Genomic DNA, 26,173 nt, shown 5'->3' on the forward strand with positions numbered 1-26,173 from the left:
TGAAGACAGACAGGGTCTGCATCTCTGTCTGTCCGTCCGCCTATCTGTCCTTTTCCCGGCAGTGGCAGCAGAACGGTGATAACTGCATTAAGTGTGACCCAACTCTACCGATAACTCTCTCGCAGTGTTCCACATCAATCACGGAACTGCAATGAAACCTGTTTCTATTGTCAAGGACTGGCCCCGCTCTGTCTCTGTAAAGACAGAGACACACTGTCCCTCTGTGTCATTCCCGTCTCTATTAACGCCATCTCCTCTCTGTCGTTCACGTCTCTATTAACTTTGTCTTTCTGTCGTTCTCAGGATGAAAAGAACCAGATGATGACCACCAATGTGTGGCTGAAACAAGTGAGGACTAGGAACTTAATGAAAACTCCGGTTTAAAGAATGATGCCTACTTTGTTGCTGCATGTTTGGCTTATTGAAGACATCCCTTAACATGATGAGGAGCAACAATCTGTTTCTAGTGTTTGGGAATGAGATGTTATCAACCGATACAGATTAGATAATACTTAATTCAAAAGTTTAAATTACTTTTATGTAGGAAAAATGTTTTCAGCATTATTACAAACTTTTGAATAATGTATTCAATTATGCGCATCGGTGCATAAAATCATGAAAGTGTTGGAGAGTATATTTCCATAAGGAAGTGATCAGTGAAACCGGCTAATAATGACTGGTCTCTCCGTGGTTCACCCAGGAATGGAACGACTACAAGCTGAGCTGGAACCCGTCCGACTACGACAACGTGACGTCCATCAGGGTGCCCTCAGAGCTGATCTGGGTGCCTGACATCGTCCTCTACAACAAGTGAGTAGACGGAAGGACGCTTCAAAACATTCACAGAGATTCAAATCATTCATAAGAAGGCTGTTGTCACTTTTATACCAGTCTTTTTTACAGTTAGCATTGCACTGAAATCCGTGTTGTCTGTAATGTTTTTTAAAAATCAGATAAAGCAAGAGACTTTCGACCTTATTTTCTTTTCAGTGTTGAGATTTAAATACCGTCTAATACCGTTGGAACAATGACAATGGCGCCATCTAGTGGCCGATGCAGCAAACCATGCGGCTCCTTCTTATTTCCAACACATTACACAAATGTATCAAGCAGCAATAAAATGTTAAATTAAGTAGCTTAACTATGGATTTGGTGAAGTGTATATCAGAGCGCGCTACTAAATCACACCGCCACCACATTTCCCCACCAAGCTAATTCATTTCAGACTAATTAAAGTTTTACGACGTGGTTCCACTTCATTGAGAGGGTTCAATCGCGATCTGAGGGGAAGGATGAGGGAGCCTGAGAAAGATGTGATGCCAAGGATTTGTCATCCATCTGCCGCGGTCGTTATCACCGTTTAACGGGATGAACCAGGGTGGGCTGGTCCTCGATTCGGAACAAGGAACCTAAATTGATCTGAATAGGGGATCACTTAAGAACATAATGGTTCTTCCAACGGGCCGATGAGAAGTTAACTGCATCGTTTAGTCACAAACGTCACTGAAGCGCAACGCTACCAAATATATTTCTACTTAAATGTCCTTCGCTTCTGTGCTTTTAAATAGGGGGAGGTTATTTAACGGCCTTGACTTCTCCATACCGTCATTCTTTATGTTTGGGCGGCAAACACATCACCATTAACGGCATCGAAATAGGGATCGTACATCGTTTAATGTAATTGGATGAAACATGCTAAGGATTGGCCTAATCCCAGTGATTTAACCAGTTAATTAGGTCACAATAAGAGCTTGATTTAACCAGTTAAGCAGTTAGACCCTGGCGCTAGTTAACTGGTTAAATCGATCAGCTCTTACTTTGACTTGTGATGGATCTACTCAACGTCGCCGACCTCCACGACCCCATCCTAACCTCCCTTCTTCCCCTCTCAATCCCGCAGTGCCGACGGGGAGTTCGCCGTGACCCACATGACCAAGGCGCACCTGTTCCACACGGGCAAGGTGCGCTGGGTGCCGCCGGCCATCTACAAGTCGTCGTGCAGCATCGACGTCACCTTCTTCCCCTTCGACCAGCAGAACTGCAAGATGAAGTTCGGCTCGTGGACCTACGACAAGGCCAAGATCGACCTGGAGCCCATCGAGGTGGCGGTGGACCTCAGCAACTACTGGGAGAGCGGCGAGTGGGCCATCATCAACGCGGTGGGCACCTACAACACCAAGAAGTACGACTGCTGCCACGAGATCTACCCGGACATCACCTACTTCTTCATCATCCGCCGGCTGCCCCTCTTCTACACCATCAACCTCATCATCCCCTGCCTGCTCATCTCCTGCCTGACCGTGCTGGTGTTCTACCTGCCGTCGGACTGCGGCGAGAAGATCACTCTGTGCATCTCGGTGCTGCTGTCGCTCACCGTGTTCCTGCTGCTCATCACCGAGATCATCCCGTCCACCTCGCTGGTCATCCCGCTCATCGGCGAGTACCTGCTCTTCACCATGATCTTCGTCACGCTCAGCATCGTCATCACCGTCTTCGTGCTCAACGTGCACCACCGCTCGCCGGGCACGCACCAGATGCCCCTCTGGGTGCACCGCGTGTTCCTGGACCTCATCCCCCGCTGGCTGTTCATGCGGCGACCGGCGCCGGATGGGCGGCGGCGGCGGCTGATCACGCTGCGGCGGGAGACGGGGGCGGCGGCGGCGTGGGGGAGGAAGGGTCGTCACGACGACGGCAGCGGCGGGGCTCGCTGCCTCAGCACGTCGGCCACCTGGCTGAAGGAGGCGGGCGCCATGGCGACGACGGCGACGGCGGAGTCCACGACGACCACGACCACGACGCTGACCACGGCGAAGGACGACCCCGAGAGGAGGTGCTACGAGGAGCTGGAGCTGGGCAAGCTGACCTCGTACTTCTCCTTCCGGCCGCCGTCGCCGCGTCCGCCCGGGTCCACGCCTCCTCCTGCTGCTCCTCCTCCTCCTCCTCCTCCTCCTCCTCCTCCTCCCCTGCTCCCCCCGGCCAGCGGCCTCGACCTGCCGCCCTTGTGCGTCCAAAAGACGGGTTCCCTCGGCGAGGAGGCGACGCCGGGGGAGTCGTCCTTCCTGCTGTCACCAGGCGTGATGCGGGCGCTGGAGGGCGTGCTCTACATCGCCGACCACCTCCGCGCCGAGGACGCCGACTTCAGTGTGAGTAGGGTCTGGGCGGAGTCAAGGGGGGGTCTGGGCGGAGTCACGGGGGGTCTGGGCGGAGTCACGGGGGTCTGGGCGGAGCCACGAAGGGTCTGGGCGGAGCCTGGAAGGGTCTGGGCGGAGCCACGGGGGGTCTGGGCGGAGCCATGTAGGGTCTAGGGCCAGTGTTGCCACAGTTACCTTGAAAAAGTAATCCGATACAAGTTACTCCTTAAAATAGTAACTTAGTTACTTTACTTGATTTTAAAAGTAACTAAGATAGATTACAACAATTTCCTCAATTGCCCCCTGGGGACAAATAAAGTTTTTTTGAATTTGAATTTGAATACAAGTTACTTTATAGGTAACTTTAGCTGCGTCAAAACCCCCTGCCGCCTCAAAATAAAAAATTACAACCGGTTTTGCCCATACTAAACAAAACTCAATGTCATAAATGACATTGTATTCATATTTTTTTATTTATATTCTATGAATAGTCTCATTATTAGCTAAGATAATTAGTTCTGTTTAGTTAGATAGTTATAAAGGGGACAGTTAGATTAATAGTTTAAGTGGAACCTGACACATTATCCATTTTTATGAATATTGATTTAAACAATAGGATATGTTCTAGATGTTCCAGCAGTGTTTCAATTTTTTACGATACTCTTTCACCGATACTCAATACTCAATACCTCCTCCTCGACCGCACAGGTGAAGGAAGACTGGAAGTACGTTGCCATGGTGATCGACCGCATCTTCCTGTGGATGTTCATCATCGTGTGCCTACTGGGCACCATTGGCCTTTTCCTCCCGCCCTGGCTGGCCGGAATGATCTAGAAGAGGTGGCCTCCGTCCCCAGCACCACCGCCACTGGTGACCTATGACCTCTGCTGGGGAGAAAGTACGGCAGGTCCCTGGATAAGAGTTGTGTTACGCAGGCTTAACTGGTGATGGATCTGTTTCAAAAGACCTGACCTGAGGATCCCGGACATTGTTGACCCCTTGAGTGTTGTGGCCGGAATCTGTGGTTTGGAAACATTCCTGGACTGTGGAGGAGTTGAACCGGTCAGTGGCGCGGTCTACCAGGAGCCGATTTGGTGGGCAGGGCCCAAACTCAGCTTGTTTTTTTTGTCTTCCACCTCTGGATCCTGATCATTACCATACTCACACACACAGAAACAAAATAATTACCCCAAAAAGCCGGTCGGTCCTGGCTAGTGGCTTTGATGAAGACGTGCCCAATGGCATTTTGTTTGAGTTCTCAGTGGCTGCAGCAACACCCTGGATCTCTCCCGGAGTTCCCTTGAGCGGGAAACATTTCTGTCGGACGAATGCATTGTTGTACTGCGCTGTCCGCTCCCCTCCGTGACCCGATGGAATAAGAGACCGTGCGCAGCTCGTCATCTCCATGCGTCAGTGGCCTTTGACCGGGAGCGACCGGGAGCAGACAGGCCAGGCTCTTTCAAGCGTTCGTCCTCTGGCATTACATGAAATACCTAAAAAACATATGGGGCCCTATCTTGCATCCGGCGCAATTGACTTTCTCACTGGCGCATGTGTCATTGCTAGTTTGCAACTGGCGCAGAGCGTTCTATTCCCTCCTGCGTCACGCGTCTGTAAATTAGGGAATGATCTTGCGCCCCAAGGGGCGGTTCGGCAAAAGGAGGAGGCGTGTTCTGGCGCAAACGTTCCCTGGTGCTATTTTGCAGTTTCAGAAAACAATTCCGCCACAAACCAGGAAATACCTGGTTTAAAGGCAGTGGCGCGTTGTTCAGATGCTATTTTAAGGGCGCATGCATAATGTTGCTTGTGCAGCTCGCACATACACTTTGCTTCTCTCATCTACCTAGCCACACATTCTTCGTAAATTATTTGGGAAAGAACAGATGATACAGCCGTAATAAGTTGTACTTTTAAATCAATGCATCTGCAAACACCGTACAGCAAACACATATTTTCTTGACACAGACATCGTGTACATGCCCATAACTTTTAGGATTGATGAGTATTTGATCGTGAGAAAACATTGTTTTACCGCGAGTGAGTTAAAAAGAATGAATGAATGCGGGCGCGCGTGTGTGTATGTGTAAAATTAGGCCTAAAATTAGGTAATTAGGCTACTTCAGACCAACCCATTTTAGATTTGCGTCGGGCGCAAGAGTCATTTTTGCGCCGGTAAAATAGCAACATCGCCATAGAACCGCCCGGAAAGCTACTTGCGGTTGGCTCTTCTCACTTGCGTTTCAGACCGTTAAAATAGGGCCCATGGTATGTTTAGATTCTAGATTGGACCCATAATGTGCGTTGGGTACTCTTTCAACCATTGCTGAATTTGTCAGCTAGTAATAGCTTTTATTTTCATTGTTAATTGGGCCGGGGATACGCTGAATGGCAAAACATGTTGGTGAATGTGTCAATTCAATTGTTGGTAGAGATGTTTTTGTATATTAATGTCTGTATTAAGTTATTTTCTACTTCTACTGAATGACTCACTTTGCTGCTGCTTCTGATAAAAAAAGATGAATATGTATTTATTTTATTATTTTTCTGACTTATTTATTACACATTTTTATACTATATTTATCATTTAAACCAACATTTAATAAACACATGCGTTTATTAGATGTTTGTCTATGACTGCTGCTTTCACATTATTTTCCCATGCCTACATAATGAGCGATCGTATGTAGGTGTGATTTATTGGTAACACAATCATTTCTGTTCACATATCTAACCAGCTATGAGGTCATGATGAAACGATAACGCACCCCATAACAAATGTCCCATTACATATTTAAAGCGCCACAGAAAACACACACACAAAATCACACAAAATGCCAATCAGCGATTGAATACATACAGTCATACCTCATAAAACATGTTTTATATTTGATACACTTCAGTCCTCCATCAACAGTATCAGTAATGATACACATGTTTCTAATATGATAACACATTCATGTAATTCATCATTCACTAATAGCTTATTAATGTTGTTTACAGACATGGAGTGTTACCAATATCATTTACAGTTTTATTTCATTAATTCCAATGTTGTGATGACATAATATTGATGATGAAGATGATGACATATAATGCATCCACATAGAAAGGCACTCAAGGTCGATATAGAAAATATTTTCCAAGTATTGTATAAATGTCTCGATCAGTATTTTCTCATTTTTAACGAAGAATAAAGTCTCACATTTTATATAAAAATGACTAAGGCTGTATCAATAGCAGAACTATTCTGCAGATTATGTGTAAAATGTTGCATATTTTATTTAGTTTTTTTTCCTTTTTCCATCAAATTAAATATGGGGGTTGTACGAAAACTTTAATATCTACAAGAGAGGAAAAGTTTGCTGATGGAGTTGATTTATCTAAAAAAGTTATTCAAACAGGTACCGTTTTTTCCAAAGAAAACAAATCTTGAACTGAAAATATCAGAGCCACTGCTTGTTTAAACCGCTCCTCCCCCCGGCCTGCTAGCATCCACATTTGGGACGCAGAATCTGTACCCGCCCCTTTTCTCCGATGTGGGCGATAGTATGAACCAGGCTTCAGGGACAACCGCCCCGCTCGGCTATGTTCCAATACAAGAGTGTACTGCTTCTTACGTGCGTTGTGAGGCAACATCAACCATGTTCCCGAAAAAAGTTGACAACGTTTCTCAGAATGGACAACACAAATCCCCGACCAATGGCATCCATGTCCGACCTTTCAGCCAAAACTAGAATTGATGTTGCGGAAGCAGAACACTCTTACATCAACGTGCTTTCAGGCTTGAGGGCTCAGGTTTGTAGGTGGTGGTGTGTGTGGGGACAAACCACCACCACCACCACCACCACCACCACCCTAGAGCTGCTTCACAGTGTACCCCACTACGAGTCCATGGGTTTGGGCTTGGCCTGGTTGGCCCTGACCCGCCCCTGGTCCACGGCGTCCAGCATGTTCTTGCCGTCGATGGCGAGTGTGTGCGCAGCCGCCAGCATCTGCTTCTTGCACTCCTCCTTCAGCGAGGTGATGGCGTTCTGCTGGGCTAGACGCATCTTGCTGATCAGCTCCGCCATGTCGTTGTTCAGCAGCTTCTGGGTGCCCTCCAGCTGCAAATGAGGGGGGGGGGAGGAGGAGGGAGGGGGAGAGAGAGATATAGGGGGAGGGTGTTGGGCAGGAGAGAGAGATGGAGAGATTGGGGGGAGAGAAAGATGGGAATAGAAAGGAGAGGAGGGGGTCGTGGAGGAGAGAGAGTTTGAGAGAGATAGGGGGGAGAGATATACAGAGTAGGGGGAAAGAAAAACAGGGAGTAAGGTTGGAGAGAGATGGGGAGAGGGGGAGAGAGGGATTGGGAGGGTGTGGGAGAGAGAGGGGGTTGGAGGGAGAGACATGGAGAGGGTTGGGATAGAGAAAGAGAGACAGAGTCGTGGTGGGAGACAGAAATAGATATTGGGGAGAGAGGGAGAGAGAGAAATGTAATGTTTAAATTATATTTCAATACATTCAATTGGCGAGCAAACTATTACATATAATTATATAGTTATTGTATAAATGCAAATTTTATTAGAAAAAAAGAATGCGCGAGGAAAAGCACATGATATTACAGACATTAACATTTAAAAAACCTAGATAATCCCTCAGAGCAGCACAATTCAGTGGAAGGCTAGGGGAGAGAAAACAAGATGGCGTCCGGTACCTCTGTCCGTACAGACTCATGGATGGTGGGCATGAGCTCATCCACACTGTGGATCAGATCCCGCAGGGTCATCCCGACAGACTGCACACAAAGGGAAAGAACTAATGAATGAATTATCGGATGAGTGAATTAGGAGATTTAATGAACCAATGAAAGAATGATTGGATTCATTAATTACATAATGAATAAGTCCTGAAATAATTAGATTATGAACACAATTCATTAATTCATGTTATGTTACGTGAGGATGAGAATGCATGCGTTAATGAATAGTTAGTTCACGTAATAATATTCAATATGAATTGATGGACGTAGAGAATGAAAGGATGAAGACCAGACAAATAATAGCAGCACTATGGTTGGTTGAGATTCATTCCCGACCAATGAAAAGCTTTGTCTCATAAAGCAGAGGCTGTGTGTCTGACGTACCTTGACGATGCCGATGTACTCGTCGGGGTGCATGCTGGGGATGTCGTTCTTGAGCTCCACCACCACCTTGACCAGGTCCATCACAGACTGGTACACCTTGTCCCCGGACCGGTCCAGCTCTGCAGTAGGGGCCTGCTGAAGGAGAGAGACAGAGGGAGGGAGGGAGAGAGGGAGAGAGAGAGACAGAGGGAGGGAGGGAGAGAGAGAGAGACAGACAGACAGACAGACAGATAGAGAGACAGGCAGAGACAGAGAGAGAGCGTCAGCAAGAGTAAGACAGACGGAGAGAGACAGACGGACAGAGAGACAGACGGACAGAGATACAGACGGACAGAGAGGCAGACGGACAGAGACGGAGAGAGAGACAGAGAGAGAGACAAACAGAAAGATACAGACAGATGCCCAGGGAGAGAGACACACGGACAGAGACAGATAGACAGAGACAGAGATGGAGAGTCAACTGACAACTGAGACAACAACAGTTTGGCAAGAGGCTATGTTTCGTGGAATGTAGTGAATAAAATACATAGGATTGTATTTTAGCAGGCTTCATCCACAGCTTCTCACAGTGAATCGAGATACAAGTTATTAAAAAGCAGGTGGGTGTAGTGGGCGTCTTCCTCAAGGTTCCCTACATGCAGGCTGTGGACATTGGGGATCAAACCCAGTACCTTTGGGCTGGAATTCAAACACCCTAGTCATTGAATCACCTGCCCTGGAATCTATTATGTTAATTCACTATATTCTTAAATAGTCTTTCTGCATTTTCAGTGTTACAAGAAGGCAGTACCATGCTAACAAGCTAAGCTGACATTCTAGCTTAGCCAACGTGCTATGAGGACTAGCTTGGTAGCTACCTGTGCAGTGAGACGGGGGGGCTTCTCCGGAGGTGCTGGGGTACGAAGGGAGAAGGACGAAAATGGAAACGGGTTTAACGCAAATCAAGACCAGAGAAGATAACCTGTTCAATGACGGCGCCATTTTGAATCCGATCACTCACCATGTTCCTCCTCCGCGTCCGCTGACTGAGCAAAGAAAAGACAAAGAGCGTTACTGGGGAGCGGTGACAGAACCAGTCTTTAGTATCCACGACAATGCACACCAGTGGTTCTATATCTGTCGGTCGAGAGTCCAGACCCATCAGGGGTTGTGACCCAGGAATGGGTCGTGACCCGGCCATCAGTGGGACGAGACCCGTTTGGAGTTTGTGACCCTTAAGTGGGTCGTGACCCTTGAGGGGGTCTTAAACCCATGAGGGGGTCTTAAACCCATGAGGGGGTCGTGGCCTATGAGGGGCAGCGTGCCCCAGGAGGGGATAATGACCCATGAGGGGGTTGTTGTGAGCCCATGACTGGTTCGTGACCCAGGAGTGGGTCGTGACCCATGTGGGGTCATGGGATACACGTCATTAAGGAGCGGGCAAGGGGCCAGGGCGGCTTTGCTCATGGGTACCTACCGCAGTGGGGGGGCCCTCCTCCGATCCCATGGGGTCCTGCAAGAGAACAGGCAGTCTGCTGTTACAGAATACGATCTTGGACCCCCGCGACGGCAGCGACACCGGCGGGTAACACAGAGTAAAACTGGCGGGGCGGCGAGAACGGGAGGGCTTCCGGGAGCGGGGGGGGTGGAAAACGAGGGAGAGAGAGAGACGGTCGACGCCGGCTAGGGACGAAGACGAAGACGAAGACGGGGCTCTGTTTCGCACCAGGAGTCGCTCCTCCTTCTCCAGCCACTGCTCGTCCTCCGCCATCTCCCTCTTCTGGCGGCGCAGCGTGTCGTGCCTGTGGTCGCGCTCCTGCTGCCAGAGCCGCTGGGCCTCCTCCTTGCTGCTGGCCTCCACCCTGGGGAACTCCCCCTCCTGGCGGAGCGGGGAAGAGCAGGAGGATCGCTTGGTTGTTATTGTGTAGAGGGATACGATCTGGGTCGAGATGACAAGCCTTTGCGATCTTGGTGCCTTTTTCGTGTTGTTGTTCCGCTTTTTGCGGGGTTTTGAGTATTTTTTTGTTCTTTGTTTTTGTTAATTTGTTATTGTTTTGATTTTTTGAGAGAACAGAGAGTTGAATTTGATTAGCCGTTACGGGTTCTGTTTAAAAATGGACCCTGTAGTGATGTCACAACAGGACGCCAGATCTAGTGGAGGATCTGACACCATAAAGACTTAAGACTTAAGATTCGTTCAAAGAGTTTTTAAAAGGCAAACCGTCTACAACGATATGAAAAATAAGGTCAATCAAACATCTTACCATAAAGAATTTTAAAGCGAAGTCGTGAAGAAAGAAGATGGTTGGGCACATTTTATTTCGGAATTTCAGAGATTCCCAAATTAAAACCGTTGACAAGACAGTTCGGAAAGCAAAGACGACTCATCCCATTTTCTTTGGAGATTCCACAATGCTAAAACAAAAGCAGAAATAATTTCGAAAGTCCAACAATTAATTCATACGAGAGGTCAGACTCACCCCCATGCTGCGTCGTCGTGGCGACAGCGCGGGCGGCATCAGCGCGTTCATGGAGTCCAAGGGGGACTGGTAGTTAGACGGGCTAGCCAGGTCAGGGGAGCTGGCACAAAGTGCTTCGTTCAGCTGAAAGAAGATATCCCATTAATATTCAAACTTAATCCTTTTACTTTTTTAGCATGACTTGCTTTATTTTATTCCCTACTTATCTTTCATTTGTGCGGATGAGATAATTGTAAAGGGTTAGTGGTTGGTTTTAAATAAGGCCTATTCTGTTGAATCAACTGTGACCGAAATTAAAATGGAGTTCAATCCGTCCGCCGACCTGAATGTGAAGTCCGATGCTCAGCATGTTGCCGAATCGCCCGGGTTTCATCCTGGACGGCTGAGGAGGAATCAGGGGGAAAACCGAGAGGGAACGTTCAATGTCAGAACACAGTGACGAGAAGACTGTTGTGTGTTGACGTGTGTAGTGTATTTGTGCGTCTGGTTCGAAATTTGGGAGTGTGGTCTGATGTTTGTTGTCATCGTATTGCATAGTGGATTTGTGTGTGTGGTCTGATGTTTGTCGTCATCATATTGTGTAGTGGATTCAGGAGTGTGGTTTGGCCTGTGGTTTGCTTTGTGTTCATCACATTGTGTAGTGGATTCAGGAGTGTGGTTTGGCCTGTGGTTTGCTTTGTGTTCATCACATTGTGTAGTTTCCTACCTTGGGCGGGGGCTCGTTGAAGTTGAACTTGCTCTCGAAGACCTTGGTGGTCCGAGCTCGGTCCCTCTGCCTCTCGACGTCCTGCTCAATCTCCATGTTGTGCACGTCGCTGGGAGGGTCAAACAGGCATTTAGTGATCTGAACAAGAATCTGAAGACCTCACTATGACAACCAGGGGAGGCCCTGTACAGAGGTGGGACCCTGAAGGGGGTCTCTGAGTGAAGGTCTGACCACCAGCCCAGTGTAGGGGGGTCTCTGAGTGTATTAACATGTGGTCAGTGTCTCTGAGTGTATTAACATGTGGTCAGTGTCTCTGAGTGTATTAACATGCGGTCAGTGTCTCTGACTGTATTAACATGCGGTCAGTGTCTCTGAGTGTATTAACATGCGGTCAGTGTCTCTGAGTGTATTAGCATGTGGTCAGTGTCTCTGAGTGTATTAACATGTGGTCAGTGTCTCTGAGTGTATTAACATGTGGTCAGTGTCTCTGAGTGTATTAACATGCGGTCAGTGTCTCTGAGTGTATTAACATGTGGTCAGTGTCTCTGAGTGTATTAACATGTGGTCAGTGTCTCTGAGTGTATTAACATGCGGTCAGTGTCTCTGAGTGTATTAACATGTGGTCAGTGTCTCTGAGTGTATTAACATGTGGTCAGTGTCTCTGAGTGTATTAACATGCGGTCAGTGTCTCTGAGTGTATTAACATGCGGTCAGTGTCTCTGAGTGTGTTAACATGCGGTCAGTGTCTCCGAGTGTGTTAAAGGCACCCAGTGCAACTTTCGAGGCTTAAAAATAAACATTCAATTTCTAGTCTTTTTTACACGTAGTAAGTTTCAATAACTCCATACCATTACATACCGACATTCAAGCAGCAAAGATGAGACGTCGTTGTGTGGTGAGAACTGATAGAAAATCGATAACAACAACAATGCCGCCATTTTCTTTATTTTTTGTAACCTACAATAAATAAAGCAGGCTTCCAGTCAATGGAAAAATGGCTTCTCCCCACCGGCGATTGTTGTTGTTTACGATTTTCTATCAGTTCTCACCACACAGCGACGTCTCATCTTTGCTCCTTGAATGTCGATATGTAATGGTATGGAGTTATTGAAACTTACTACGTGTAAAAAAGACTAGAAATTGAATGTTTATTTTTCATTGAATGTTTACATAAAGTTGCACTGGGTGCCTTTAACATGCGGTCGTCACCTGATCTTGATGACCAGGTCGGTGAAGGTGGGTCTCTCCCGGGGGTCGTAGGACCAGCAGCGGGTCATGAGGGAGTAGAGGGCCGGGGGGCACTGCTCCGGTTTGGGCAGGCGGATGCCCTGCTCCAGCTGGTTGATCACGTCCCGGTTCTCCAGCCAGAAGAACGGCTGCTGGCCCCGACTCAGGATCTCCCACAGACACACGGCTTGGGGGGCACGGAGGGAGGGATGCGCGGGAACACACACACACACACACACACACACACACACACACACACACACACACACACACACACACACACACACACACACACACACACACACACACACACACACACACACACACACACACACACACAGGCAGAAACACGTATGCACGCAAGCAAACACACGCAGAGGGACATAAACACACACATATTAAACACACAAACCAACACAAGGGCGCGCACAAACACACACACTAATTAAACACAAGGAGAGACAGGATATAGGGTACATGTCCTAGTCACAATGAACAGGGTATAGTGAATAATACAATTAAATCAAATTGTAAAATTATGAAACTAGATGGTTCTGTTAAAAAAGGGTCTCACAGTGGTGCTATTAAAACTCACCAAACATCCAGACATCGCTAGCCGATGTGAAGCGCCTGAAGTTAATCGATTCTGGAGCCATCCATTTGATGGGCAGCCGCGTCACAGAGGCTGTGGAGAAACCATTCGGGAAAATCACGGATACTAATCGGTGTACAGCGGATAACAGTAGACACACATGCCCAGCCGACTCACACCCACAATGCATTGCGGTGATAAGAGCGCGGTCCTACCTTTGTAGTACTCCTCCTCCTCTATGTACCTGGAGAGGCCAAAGTCCCCCAGCTTCACACAGTCGGCGCTGGCCACCAGCACGTTGCGCACCGCGATGTCTCTGTCACCACGAGAAGGATGCAGCACTACAGTCAGAGGCTGGTTGATAGTGGACTCCATTCCCCTGGTCAACTTCACAATGCGTTGACTTTTGAGAGCACATTTTTACATATATTCTATGTTTTTATTGGGATTTATTTTTAATTCACCCATTTAATGACATGTCACTCAGGTGAGTCTGCGAACAAGGAATATTGCTATTCACGTGATTATATTCCTCGTTGCAGTTCTGTTCAAGCATTGGTCTGATCCAAGCTCTAAACTCTAAGCTCCCAGGTGACTCTAAGACGAACTACTCCTCTAAAACATAACTAAGACCCAGCTGGAAACAGAGGACTAAAAACAGGGTTTGTAACATCTCACCTGTGCACCATATTGACCCCTCCCAGGTACACCAGTGCCTTGCAGATCTGCAGGCTGAACAGCACCAGGGTGATGTTGGTCAGCTCGTCCTGCTTCTTTGCCAGGTAGCTCCCCAGCTGAAGGAGGGGCAAGCGTTACGCAAGGAGGGCGGAGGATGGGGGTTCAACTCCCTAGTCGAAGGGTTCTGGGTTTGAACCGCGCTACCTGCGGCCTACCTGTCGGTATCCTTGAGCAAGCTGCCCTCGTCTGTCTCCCTGCTCATTAACGAGCTTGAATAGCTTTTTCTATAATTATTTAATAGCTAGCAAAGACGAGCGTTACCGCGCTAGTCCAAATGGGGAGGGAGGGAGGGGAGAGTCCAACCGAACGAGGGACAAAGAGCGCGAGAGAGCAAGGGAGAGAGAAAGAGCGAGGGAGAGAGACAAACCGAGCGAGAGATATAGAGAGAAAGAGAGTAGAGAGAAAGAGAGAAAAACAGAGCGAGAGAGCGAGAAACAGAGCGTGAGACAGGGAGAGGAGAGAGAAGGAGAGAGAGAGACCATCGCTGATCATCACACACCTCTCCAAAGGGGTAGAGCTCCATCACAATCCACACAGGGTCGTCCTCTATGATCCCGATCAGCTTCACGATGTTTGGGTGGTTGAGGTTCTTCATAATCACTACGCACACACACACACACACACACACACACACACACACACACACACACACACACACACACACACACACACACACACACACACACACACACACACACACACACACACACACACACACACACACACACGCTCGCGGACACACACACACACAAACCCGTTGGCGTCGTTGTTATCATTATTATTAGCTTTGGTCATTAGCATATGCTGCTCTTTGAATCTCTTCTGTAGCTGCTTTATGTTATTTGACCTAACTTGGATAATACATCCCATTCTGTCCTGTATTTAAAAATCCTCCATATGTAAAGTAGTTGTTATTATAATATGCTAATTCTGATGAGTATTTATAGTATATTATCATCGTTGAAGCTGCTCAATCCTATCCCTCTCGATGTATGTGTTCATGCTGTGGAGATCGGTTTCTAAGTGGCACAATGATGGTTGTACCTAAGTTACTGGCCCATGTACTGGCCCATGTACTGGCTCATGCAGAGCATTCTGGGTAAATCCCTTTGTGTCCCTACACTGCTGTTATGGTTGTGGTCCGCTACACACATGCTTCACTCATGAACTTCTCCATGACATCCGGGGAGCAGTCTTTGCAGGTCTTCACTGCCACACTTGTCTTGTCTCCATTCTGCCCAAACAAACCGAGAAAAAGCAGACTCGTCAGCTATCTCAGAAGTTAAGACTTTTTAATTACTCTTACTCAAACGTACAATGTGTTTGTAAAGATAATAAACGTACAACGTGTTTGTAAAGATCTGAAACGTACAATGTGTTTGTTAAAAATCGTAAACGTACAATGTGTTTGTAAAGATCATAAACGTACAACGTGTTTGTAAAAATGGTAGACGTACAAGGTTTTTGTAAACTCCTTCATACACTTCGCCGAAGAAGCCGGAGCCCAGGATCTGTCCGAGAGAGATGTCAGCGCGGTCGATCCCGTATTTCACCGCTTGAGGATTCCGGGCAAGAGGAAAACAACATTCAACATTTTTTTATTTATTTATTCAATTGAAAAGATACTAGATATTAACATAGTTTTTGCATACCAGATTTGGGCCTTTCATCCATAATCTCACAGTAAATATCGGAACCTGAAAAGTGAAGGACAATGCATTTTTTGAGCTTTTTTACTATTATATATATACTGAGGAAAAAAAAGCTTTTTAGATTTTGGAAGTATTTCAGACAAGGTACTTCCAACACCGAAAGACGCGACAATGTTCCACTTTCAGATTAACCTCAACTAGCCCGAACTGCGAACAATTTAGGGTACACAGAGACCACACGTTTTCACTTCTCGAGAACAAAAGTGGAAAAGCAACAAGCGGTCGATGGCTGGCATTTCCATCAGTACAGTTTTCACACATCACAGGTGCAAGTCCATACATTTTCATTAAGGCCACTGACAATAGGAGGATATAGGATATATGGCCTCTCTATTCTCTCACAGGAGACCGGTCATGACTTGAGAGAGAGAACTACGAATATACATTTGTCTCCAACAGACTACGTGACAGAATATCACTTTGTTTGTAAGGAAAAAAAAAACAGAAAAAGTTTTGAAACAGATTGCAATAAATTATTTTCAATATTATTATCAACTCACCCATGCTGTATCTGAAGTTGCTTGACTCTTTGCTGCTTGGCAACCCAAACAGGAAGTGAGAGATAGGTCAGTCACGCATCTTTGTTTCAAAAGTACAACCACAGTAAATAAAGAGGAACTCAACACAGAGGTAAATGAAAGGTTTACTCACTCCTTTGGAATCTCAGGTAGGGAGCTCTGTGTGTTGACGTCTAACGGTTGAAGACATGATGCACATTGGTATTTTAATGATCAACACTTCAACACACAACTCAAACTTCACGACTTAAAAGTATTTTAGGCACAAACAGTGTTGATCAAGCCTCAATGTGCAACATGGTAACCATAACAACCAAACTGTAGCTAGCTAAGGCCCAGCTAGCTTCTGCTAGCAATGCTAGCTTAAGCAACTGCTATTATACTGGCAACTAAATGAAAAAATAAATAAAAAAGAGACTCACTATCTCAAAGCTCACTGCTGCCGCTATCACACACACACACACACACACACACACACACACACACACACACACACACACACACACACACACACACACACACACACACACACACACACACACACACACACACACCTTTATTTGGCCGGGAGATGCACGACTCTTCCGTTCCCTTCTCCAGGCGCCAGTAGCCGTCGATCAGGTCGGCCATGTTCTCCGCCATGGCGAACGTGGCCGTGTTGATCGAGAGAGTCTGTTATCGGAAAGAAACGATAAGAACAGAACTGAACAGTCTGGGGTAAGAGACACTAATATCAAGAAAAAAGATCAGAAGGATAGCCATTGCTACCGAGCAGGAAATGTGTTGCAATATAAACAACTCTCTCACAGTTTAGTTGTAAACAGATAGAGGGACAACACTGAATTTTACAATATGGAGAGAGAGAGTCTGTAATTCGAAAGATTATCAAAAAATAATTAGACTAGCAAATGTCAAAATTGATCAAGATACATTAACAATCTGGATTTATGTCAGAGAAATAAAATCATAGCTGTTGACTGTTAATTCAAATTAAGCATGATGTTTTATTACAGGTAAGACTATCAAACCCAATCACGATCACGATAATATAATGGTTCTGTCTTTTGCAAGAAATATACAGAGAAACAAAGAACCCAGTATTAGTTTGTCTGCAGGTCATCTACCTGAGGAGTGCACCAAAGAAGGTTTGGAATAAACAGCTGTGGGCGATACTCACTTGTCTGACTCCCTCCACCTCCAGGGTAACGAGCGCCTTGCCGTCGTTCTGGGCTAAGCATTTGATGCTTTTGATGTGTTTGAAGTCTGCGAGAAACACTGGCTGGGGGTTTGGGGGGGGGAGCGGTTGTAGGGGGGGACGGGGGGACGGGGGGAGAGTGAATAAATGGGACGTTTTAATGAGTGGAGCAGTCATGCACTGAAAAACATGGTGCCCGGCATAATGGTGTTCAATCAGGCACACGGTATGGCTCGATGGCTGCGGAGATATTACGGAGACACTTGGGTTGTAAAAGCTATTCTTCGTCAGCACGTTTTTATTAACGCTGCTGAACAGCAACCCGAGCAGAAGACACAACTGTCGCAGTGGCTGCATCCTCCTCCTCCGTCACCCTGCTTATATGGCCAGTATAACAGGAGTGATAGCCCCTGAATATTCAGTAGGAGATGCCTGTGTGTGTGTGTGTGTGTGTGGTCAAGCGTACCGCGGCGTCTTTCTGCTGGCGTTGGCGGATGCCCCGTGCGCCGATGACCAGCTCCACGGCCAGGCTCCAGCCTTGCTGTTCGCAGCGGGACAGGGAGACAAATAAACAAAAACAAAAAACGGGCAAATCTGATTCTCAATCACCAGGTGGGGAACCCCTGGGTCGGTGGTTATGTATTTCCCCGCCGCCCTTCCCCCCCCCCACCCCCCCCCCTCCCTGGGCTTCTTCTGAGTGCTGCTCACCACAAGCTCACAGGGGAACACCTCCTCGTCGTAGTTCACCACCTCCCTGAGGGCCACGAAGAACTTGCGCATGCACTCCTCTTCCTTGAGCGTGGCGTACTGCTGGAAGGTCTGCTGGATCTGCTTCCTCAGGTGCTTGGACTAGAGGGGGGGGGGGGGGGGGGCGAGCACACGGCAGGTCAGGTCACAACACACCTCCATCCGAGTCTCAGAGGGGCTTTAGAGGACCATGGGAGGGGACGCCCGCACTCGAACCTCAGCCCTATAAAAAGGTCAAGGAAGAATTCCCTCCCCTTTCCTAAACAGTTTTCTTTTCTATAAAAAGGAAGGAGGATGAGGATGAGGCAACATGTGGATGAGGATGAGGATGAGGCAACATGTGGATGAGGATGAGGAAAGGGGACACCAACATTGGTGCTTCTTTTGTGTGTTTCTGTTGTGTCTGTGTTTCGCTGTAAAGGACACACACCTTCATGCTGTCGATCAGATTCTTGGGAAAGAAGAGCTCTAGACCCACTTCTTTCCTTCATTCGTGGACCAGACAAAGGCAGAAGATGGATTTAGAATACAGTGTACAACACAGCCGTCATTTACAGCAGTTTTAAGTACCGTAAATGTGTGCGGTGATCCAGTGTGTTGAAGAGGGACACTCACTCTAGCAGCTCAAAGTTGGACCTCTTCTCCAGCCCCTTGGCGTTCATGTCTTTGTAGAACCTCCTGCCGGAGGAAAGGAAGGGGCTTCAACAAAGAAGTCTTTTTTGATCCCTTGAGAACACAAGGCCAGCAATCTTATCTTGCATTTGAATTGTTCAGGAATATATCTAGAAATTAGAATGAGATAAGATAAGGAATTCAAAAGAAATAGATGGATAGAAAATGTATCTAAAGTAAAAATGCATATAGAAAGAAACATAACACCACCTATACAAGCTTGGCCTCTGGGTCTTTGGGTTATCCTAAAATACCTTTGGTGTTTAAGCACAGGCAAGAGGGTTGAAAGAATGTGTAAGATACCACTTTATTAATATCCAAAAGGAAACTGAGAAAGTGGATGTGGAATGTAGAAACATCAAATGTAGAATGTGGCACATAGGTACACAATGTAGAGTAGTGTGTGGAATGTAAAGAACAGAATGTAGAACGCAGAGCGAAGAGGACAGAACGTAGAATACGGAATGTAGAATGTGGAAGGTCGTGGCCCCCACCTGATCTCCAGACAGCCCAGCTGCATGGCCATGCCGTCGCTGACCTTGGAGGCGTGGATCTCCATGTATTCAGTGCGTACCTGTGGGGGTCAGGACACCCAGCAGGTCAGACAGGTGTCCTTATTATCATGTCTCTGTGATTGGATTAGTTCATTAATAATGTGTTAAATACACAATATTTATGGGAGGCTTACTTTTATTATAATTAGCAATATTAATGCAATGCTTATACAAAACACATTAATATCACTTCACTATTCATTATAAGGGTTTGTATTTATCATGCATTTAGTTTGTAGTGTGTATCTTTTTAACACCGCCCTCCTTTACAATACGATAGCCATTAAATCAACAAACATTACATTAACAGCAACGTAAACAGAGCACAGCCCCCACTCAATACATCAAGTAAAGCCATCTCCATGCTTGTGAACAGCTGGCTAAGTGGTACCATTTACATTCAGGGCATTCAGCAGAAGCTTTTATCCAAAGCGACTTACAACCATTCGCACACACATTCACACGCCGAAGGCGTAGTCGACCACGCATGGCGACAGCCAGCTCGTCAGGAGCACCGAGGTTTGGGTGTCTTGCTCAGGGACACCTCGACGCTCGTGTGGAGGAGGAGCAGGGGATACAAACATTGGTGCTCACATTCAAACATTCACACACCGACTGCGGAGTTAACGATGCACGGCGACAGCCAGCTTGTCAGGAGCAGTGAGGCTGAGGTGCAGTGCTCAGGGACACATCAACACTCAGCTAGGAGACACATTCACACATTCACAGCGTAGTCAACCATGCAAGACGACAGCCAGCTCGTTGGGAGTAGCGAGGGTTCGGTCTCTTGCTGAGAGACACCTCAGCACTCAGCTAGGAGAAGCCGGGGATCGAACTAGCAACCTTCCAGGTCAAGTCCATCGGCTCTACCTGTTGAGCTGAGCCAGTAGCAATGCAGTGTGGTCCTGTTTGGTACCTGTCTGTAGAAGTAGAACAAGGTGGTCCTGTCCTGGTCGAACTTCTCTAGGAAGTTCACTGGGATGTAGCGGATCCGCAGGTCGTACCTATCACGGGGGAGGAGCAAACACGCGTCACCGTCCGTCGGCAACCCACGAGATGCAACTCATCAGCTTCAGGTGGTCATTAGCACAGTCGCATCGACTCGCAGGAACAGAAGATGAATGCAGTGTAAAAACACCGGAAACACAAGGTATTGAGAGTGCAAACACACATTATCACATATTCTGCATTTGCGAATAAATATAGAGGCACACTGGCATAATAGCACGCAACCATATACGTACAGACACACGCCAACCTAAAACGAATGAATCTGAATCACACACACACACCAACATACGCATATAACAGACACGCACACACACACGCACACACACCACTGAACAATAACACACAAACACACACAGACACACACAATAATCACATACACACATTACACACACACCACTGAACAATAACACACACAGACACACACAATAATCACATACACACATTACACACACGCACACACACACACCACTGAACAATAACCCACACACAAACACAAACACCAATGAACAATAACACACACACACACACCGACACACAAACACGGCGTTATCAAACACATCACGACAGCCAAAGCCCAGACCAGACCTCCACCCTCGCCCCGCCCCTGTCCCACCTCCACTCGGCCTCTGCATGCTGGCTCTCGTAGCGCTGCTCCACCTCCTCCACCGTCAGGTCGGGGTGGAGCCAGTGGAGGTCCTCAGACTTCAGGTGGGTCAGCAGCAGGCCGTAGCAGGCGCTGTGCAGGATGTTGGGCCCCAGCCGCCCGCTGCCCAGGATGGACTGGATGATCCCCTGGTTGGGAAGGTACGGGGGATTATCAGCCAGACAGCGCCGTGCCCGCGGTGATGCCCGGTGGCATACCCCCCCCGCCTCCCCGAGAGGCACCCCCTGCTAAACGGGACAGCTGACATGATGACAGCGCTGATATTTGTGGCGTCTCAGATTGTGGATTATCTGAAATCATTTATAATGATAATAAATAACTCAGTCGATTTTTCAGCCCCCCACAACATTCAGGGCCCATGGCGCTTTAGACATGAGGGATACAGAACCCAACAAATAAAAGAAAAATTAACAAAGGCATATGTTCAATGACTAAAGAGTCAACTTGCACAAAGGTACATATTTGGAGGAGATGGATAATACAGTGCTTCGCCTATGAATAGCTCCGCCTATGAATAACTTCTTATTTTTGTTTCATCTAACTCATTTTGGAACGTTTTCTTCTTACCCTGATCTGCGTGGAGGAGTCACATTTGACCAGCTTGAAGTTCTTGCCCAGGTTGTTGTTGGTGGAGAAGCAGACCTTGAGAATCTTGACGGGGCCTCCATCTCCCGTGATGCCGGTCTCGGGGCTGATGGGAGAATGGTTTGCACCTGGACTGGGAACCTTCCAGGACAGCGTTCTCGTGTCCCCGGACATAACCTCATACATTCTCAGGGTAGGGTGGCCCTCATTCCCACATCATCCTAGCAGAGACACAACAAAACAGCCTAGGGGTCACAGCAGGCCAGCCATGGGTCTCTATGAGGTTACTGGCCTATTACTACCATTTTATGTTTTACATTTCATTTTACATTTTACCAGACGCTGTTATCCAAAGCGTTCTTCATACACACATTCACACACACACGGCGGAGTCAACCATGCAAGGTGACAGCCAGCTCGTCGAGATCAGTTAGGGTGAGGCATCTCGCTCAGGGACACCTCGAGACTCTACTAGGAGGAGCCGGGGGGTGTCAGACTAGCAACCTAGTTGCTCGAACTCGATGGGATCAAATGAGCAACAGGCCGAGCAGTTGTGATGTTGACTAACCATCACAAGCCTATTGTTTGGTAACTATTAGCCTTTAGTCAAATAGAGGAAGTCTCATTGCATCTCACACCTGAAAATCGACCCTGTTGAAGTGAGTGACATCACACATGGGCATGTGTCAACCAGATGTATGATGGACGGATGGGTCAACCAGCCACCTTGGCTGATCCATTCATCATACGTTTTTGTGGACACTCCCGCTTGTGATGACACTTTATTTTGAAATGTGTGGTGGGTAGTAAACGACAGCACATCTGGTGGTAAATGGGGGGCCTTTAAATGGTTTGGTTTCAAAAAACGTATAAATATGCAAATCTCCTTAAACACATCAGCTAGGGAAAAAAAGGTTGTCAAAATGATTGATGAAGGAATTAGCTCAGTAGCCGTCTGATGACAAAACATGTAAGCTCTGAATCGGTAGAGGATTAAATGGCTTAAATTCATTAAAAAAGGAATATAGCAAAGATAGGGGATCTGGTCTGCCTTTGAAAGGATCGCGTCGGCTATGAAGCAAAGCTAACAGGAAACCAAGGCTGTAAGATATCACTCAGTGACACATCATTATGTGCAAAATAAGACCGCAATTGGTTAAAAAAAGAACAACCCTTTTATTCGTGTCATATTTTCAACACCTGGTATTAAAGTCATACACACGAGTTTCGGTATTGCTATGGAGATCACATTCTTTCCCACCAGTTGAATCAAGCCAGGGCCTGTGTGATTCATAACATTAAACTGTCAATCTGAGGACTTTAACTCACTGCACACGATTCTGTCTAGAGACATTCGCTACCTGAGAACGTTTATATCAGACATGTAATCTGCTTTACAACCTGACACACAAAATGAGCAAAAGCACTACAAAACCGTATCAAAGGGATCATTGCCAGTAAACCGTAAACAAACAAGAAAACCCCACAAACACAGCCAGACCAAAGCACCGTTAGGAAATGTTTTTTTCTCTCTGCACATTAGATTCGGTTTCACAACCACTCTCCGTTCTGTTGTACACATAGGGGTCTTTCAAAAAACAAGCATGTCGACCGTGAAGATCTGTGCGTGGCGCTGTTCGTGTTTGTGCTGGTCTGGATGAGACTTTGAACGGTTCTCAGGCGATGCATTCCTGAGACACGATTTTGGCAAACACCCGGGGCTACTAGAAAATATACAAACACGATTGTCAGACTCAAGTTTTCTGCAGTGGCGCGTTACAACAACAAAAAAAACAATGGATACACATCCAGGCCTTCACGGGGCAATCATGATCAATCAACCATTCCATTCAATAGCATCTAGCTCAGAATAGCAACATGTCTACTCTTGGCACTCAGGTCTGAAAACACAGAGTACAAATGGAAATCCCTAACAACTATACATTTTGAGACACTTCAAGGGTCAAGGCATCTGGTCTGTCAATCCCTGGAAAGGAAGGCTGTGTTGACGCAATTCACCTCGCACACAAAGTGTTGAGTAAATTCAAGTCATGAATAGTCTTTACAATGCACCCACCTTGCAGTATCTTCCACTCGCGACCTAGAGCCTTCACCGGTCATAAACGCTCTCTTGACAAACAGTTTTCTGCATAAATGTGAGGTGTGTGTGTGTGTGTGCGTGAAAGTCTTTTTTTACAGCTGCATTGTCAGGCAGCTAGACTGTACCAGCAGGCCTGGACGTTGTTGTTGGAGAAGCAAAGGCAGTGTTTGGTTAGGCTCAGGCTGAGAATTCCTGGACGGGACTATTTGTGTGTGTGTGTGTGTGTGTGTGTGTGTGTGTGTGTGTGTGTGTGTGTGTGTGTGTGTGTGTGTGTGTGTGTGTGTGTGTGTGTGTGTGTGTGTCTGTCTGTTGTGAGAGAGAGCAGAGAGAGAGAGAGAGAGAGAGAGAGAGAGAGAACGAGAGAACAGGAGAGAGAGCAAGAGAGAGAAACAACAGAGAGTGAGAGAGAGAGAGATCTCCAGCTTGCACGCCCACCTGGGAATAAAAGAGGCAGAAGAGTCGAGGAGAAGCGATGAATGACCGAATACATCAGCTGCCATGCTGAGGTTGACTTACAGCAGTATAAATACCACAGCCATATGGAATATCAGCGATTAATGAAACCACTAGGATAGAGACCTTTACAAACAAGGACCAAAGATGTCTGAAAGCAGATGTCTGCAACTCCTTAAAGTCAGATGATAGATGTTTAATGTGTGTAACATTGTGGCTAGTTTTCTAGTTTTTCGTGTTTACATTACGGTATCCATTTTGGTCCCTCCCTTCAGATTTCAGTTGTAACGTCAAATGAGCGGCTTTTGTGTTCGGTGATAATTTTCAGATAACAGACGTGTGCAAGCTCTCACAGGCAACCGCCAAGCCGAAGGACCCAAAGATAGGGAAGGGAGAGAGGAAAGAAACAGAGAAAGCAGACTGCATGAACGAAACATTCGCCCAAGGGGAAGTTTGTGTGTTGTTCCATGTTGTGTGGAATTGTCACACACTAATAGTAAGATAGTAAGAGTGTTTGCCTCCTTCAGCAAAAACACAATCATTTATTTGCACTCCTCCTCACACAAAACCCACTTGAGTTGTTATGGCAACAGCAGTTTCCAGTGGGTGATTTTTATCACACGCTCTTTCAACACAACAACCCAGCAGACTTTGATTTAGTGTGTACAGACAGATACCCCTCTCTGAAACAACAAGCCTACGCTTCATCCTTGTAACAGCCTACAGCCATGAGAGTCCACGGTTAGTACGCACACTGATCCTCAATGGAAATCATCCTAGCTTTGTTTTATACAGGGAATGGGTTAACTATACAACTGTTGGTGCCTGGCACTTTGGTCTAGAACATCCTTACAGTACCGACAGCGATATATTGTTGTTCTTCTCTTTCTTCCGACAAATTTCCTTATTGTAAGTCGCTTTGGATAAAAGCGTGTGCTAAATGCCCTGAATGTAAATGTAAATGTAAACATTGAAAACTTTAAATGAAACGTTTCACCCCAAAAAAGGACGATCAAGGAAGATCATGAAAGCCAAGTGAGTCCCCTGGTAAAAATAAAGACAACATGTCTGCTCTGAAAATCCACTGATTCTTTAAATCAATTTGCCATTTGCTTTCCCTACTTTTGACCATTGCCCAGAATGGCAACACGTACAAAAATGGACCCATCTTACCCGGTAAGGCCTAAAAAAGGGGTCTACTTGTTTCTACGTCACGACCCCAGTGGAATGCAGCCGCGCCACTCACCACCTGCACAGACTTGCTCTGAGGAGGAAACCCTGCGCGTCTCTTCCCCTTCCAACCCAAAGGAGGTGTTGGAAGGACTGTATAGATATCCCACATTAATGTTCATATTATTATCACAGCAATTGGAATATATCACGCCATGACACATATGGAGGCAGTGAAGCTACATCAACACAACTCGCACATAATGGTGCAGTTTAGTTCTTTTCTAAGCTTTGCTTAACTGGGCTACTCCTGGTAAAGTCAACACCTTTCCCCTTCAAATGCATGTAGTGCAACAGATAATACTTCTGTTTAAACGCAATAATAACCTAATGTGAAGGGTTAGGGTTAGGCACGCATAGGTTATGCGTGTTGTTGGCTAAGGAGCCTTTTTTAACAACTCGCTTGAAGTGTCCCAGTCCATAGTTGACAACTGTTGACATCAATGCATTTAGTAAAATAACTCTAGCTCTTACCTGATATGGTCTTTATCTTCTTTTAAAAAATATATACAAGGGTTATTGAAAAAAAAAAAGCGAATGGTCGCTAACGGACCGTTGGGAGCTGGGAGCTTTCCGAATCTGAGCCCGAGCTGGCAGGTATTCTCAAAGCCACTCCCTCACCTCTGTCCTCCAGGGAGCGCGCTACTTCCTCCTGAACCGCTCAGGTACGCTCAACATGGCGACCAACGAGGTATATCCTCTATCCCCCTGAACCGCCCAGGTACGCTCAACATGGCAGCCTGCTAGGTTAATCATCAC

At 46.7% G+C, this 26,173-nt stretch overlaps 2 protein-coding genes across 4 annotated transcripts in view; one reads left to right on the top strand and one right to left on the bottom strand.

Moving 5' to 3' along the window:
* chrna2b (cholinergic receptor, nicotinic, alpha 2b (neuronal)) overlaps positions 1 to 6,444 on the top strand; it is a 10,522-nt gene extending 4,078 nt beyond the window's left edge. Inside the window, exons 3-6 of the mRNA XM_056581017.1 lie at positions 304 to 348; positions 701 to 810; positions 1,901 to 3,143; positions 3,840 to 6,444. Of these exons, the coding sequence (XP_056436992.1) occupies positions 304 to 348; positions 701 to 810; positions 1,901 to 3,143; positions 3,840 to 3,965 (1,524 nt within the window). The 3' untranslated portion in view covers positions 3,966 to 6,444. The remainder of the gene's footprint in view (positions 1 to 303; positions 349 to 700; positions 811 to 1,900; positions 3,144 to 3,839) is intronic.
* Positions 5,210 to 26,145, bottom strand: ptk2bb (protein tyrosine kinase 2 beta, b). 3 transcript variants are annotated; one of them, XM_056580997.1, is made up of 31 exons: positions 25,889 to 26,145; positions 21,613 to 21,851; positions 20,995 to 21,173; positions 20,287 to 20,374; positions 19,311 to 19,390; positions 18,760 to 18,822; positions 18,575 to 18,629; positions 18,106 to 18,246; positions 17,864 to 17,938; positions 17,380 to 17,481; positions 16,757 to 16,874; positions 16,336 to 16,375; positions 16,185 to 16,216; positions 15,625 to 15,669; positions 15,430 to 15,527; positions 15,125 to 15,206; positions 14,472 to 14,572; positions 13,913 to 14,028; positions 13,450 to 13,550; positions 13,238 to 13,327; positions 12,625 to 12,829; positions 11,416 to 11,524; positions 11,032 to 11,091; positions 10,710 to 10,832; positions 9,956 to 10,108; positions 9,707 to 9,742; positions 9,251 to 9,275; positions 9,108 to 9,142; positions 8,251 to 8,385; positions 7,822 to 7,902; positions 5,210 to 7,234 (listed from the first exon to the last, which is right to left on the bottom strand). In XM_056580997.1, the coding sequence occupies exons 2-31, from the start codon at positions 21,814 to 21,816 to the stop codon at positions 7,013 to 7,015; spliced, it is 2,994 nt and encodes a 997-aa protein (XP_056436972.1). In that variant the 5' UTR covers positions 21,817 to 21,851; positions 25,889 to 26,145; the 3' UTR covers positions 5,210 to 7,012. The 3 variants fall into 3 exon arrangements, with proteins under 3 accessions (XP_056436972.1, XP_056436970.1, XP_056436971.1); XM_056580995.1 differs by lacking the exon at positions 25,889 to 26,145 and adding an exon at positions 23,708 to 24,033 and having other exon boundaries at positions 5,211 to 7,234; XM_056580996.1 differs by having other exon boundaries at positions 5,212 to 7,234; positions 8,251 to 8,382; positions 25,889 to 26,144.
* Positions 26,146 to 26,173: the final 28 nt, after the last annotated feature.

Source organism: Gadus chalcogrammus, chromosome 21, assembly GCF_026213295.1.
Source record: "Gadus chalcogrammus isolate NIFS_2021 chromosome 21, NIFS_Gcha_1.0, whole genome shotgun sequence".
Lineage (NCBI taxonomy): Eukaryota > Metazoa > Chordata > Actinopteri > Gadiformes > Gadidae > Gadus > Gadus chalcogrammus.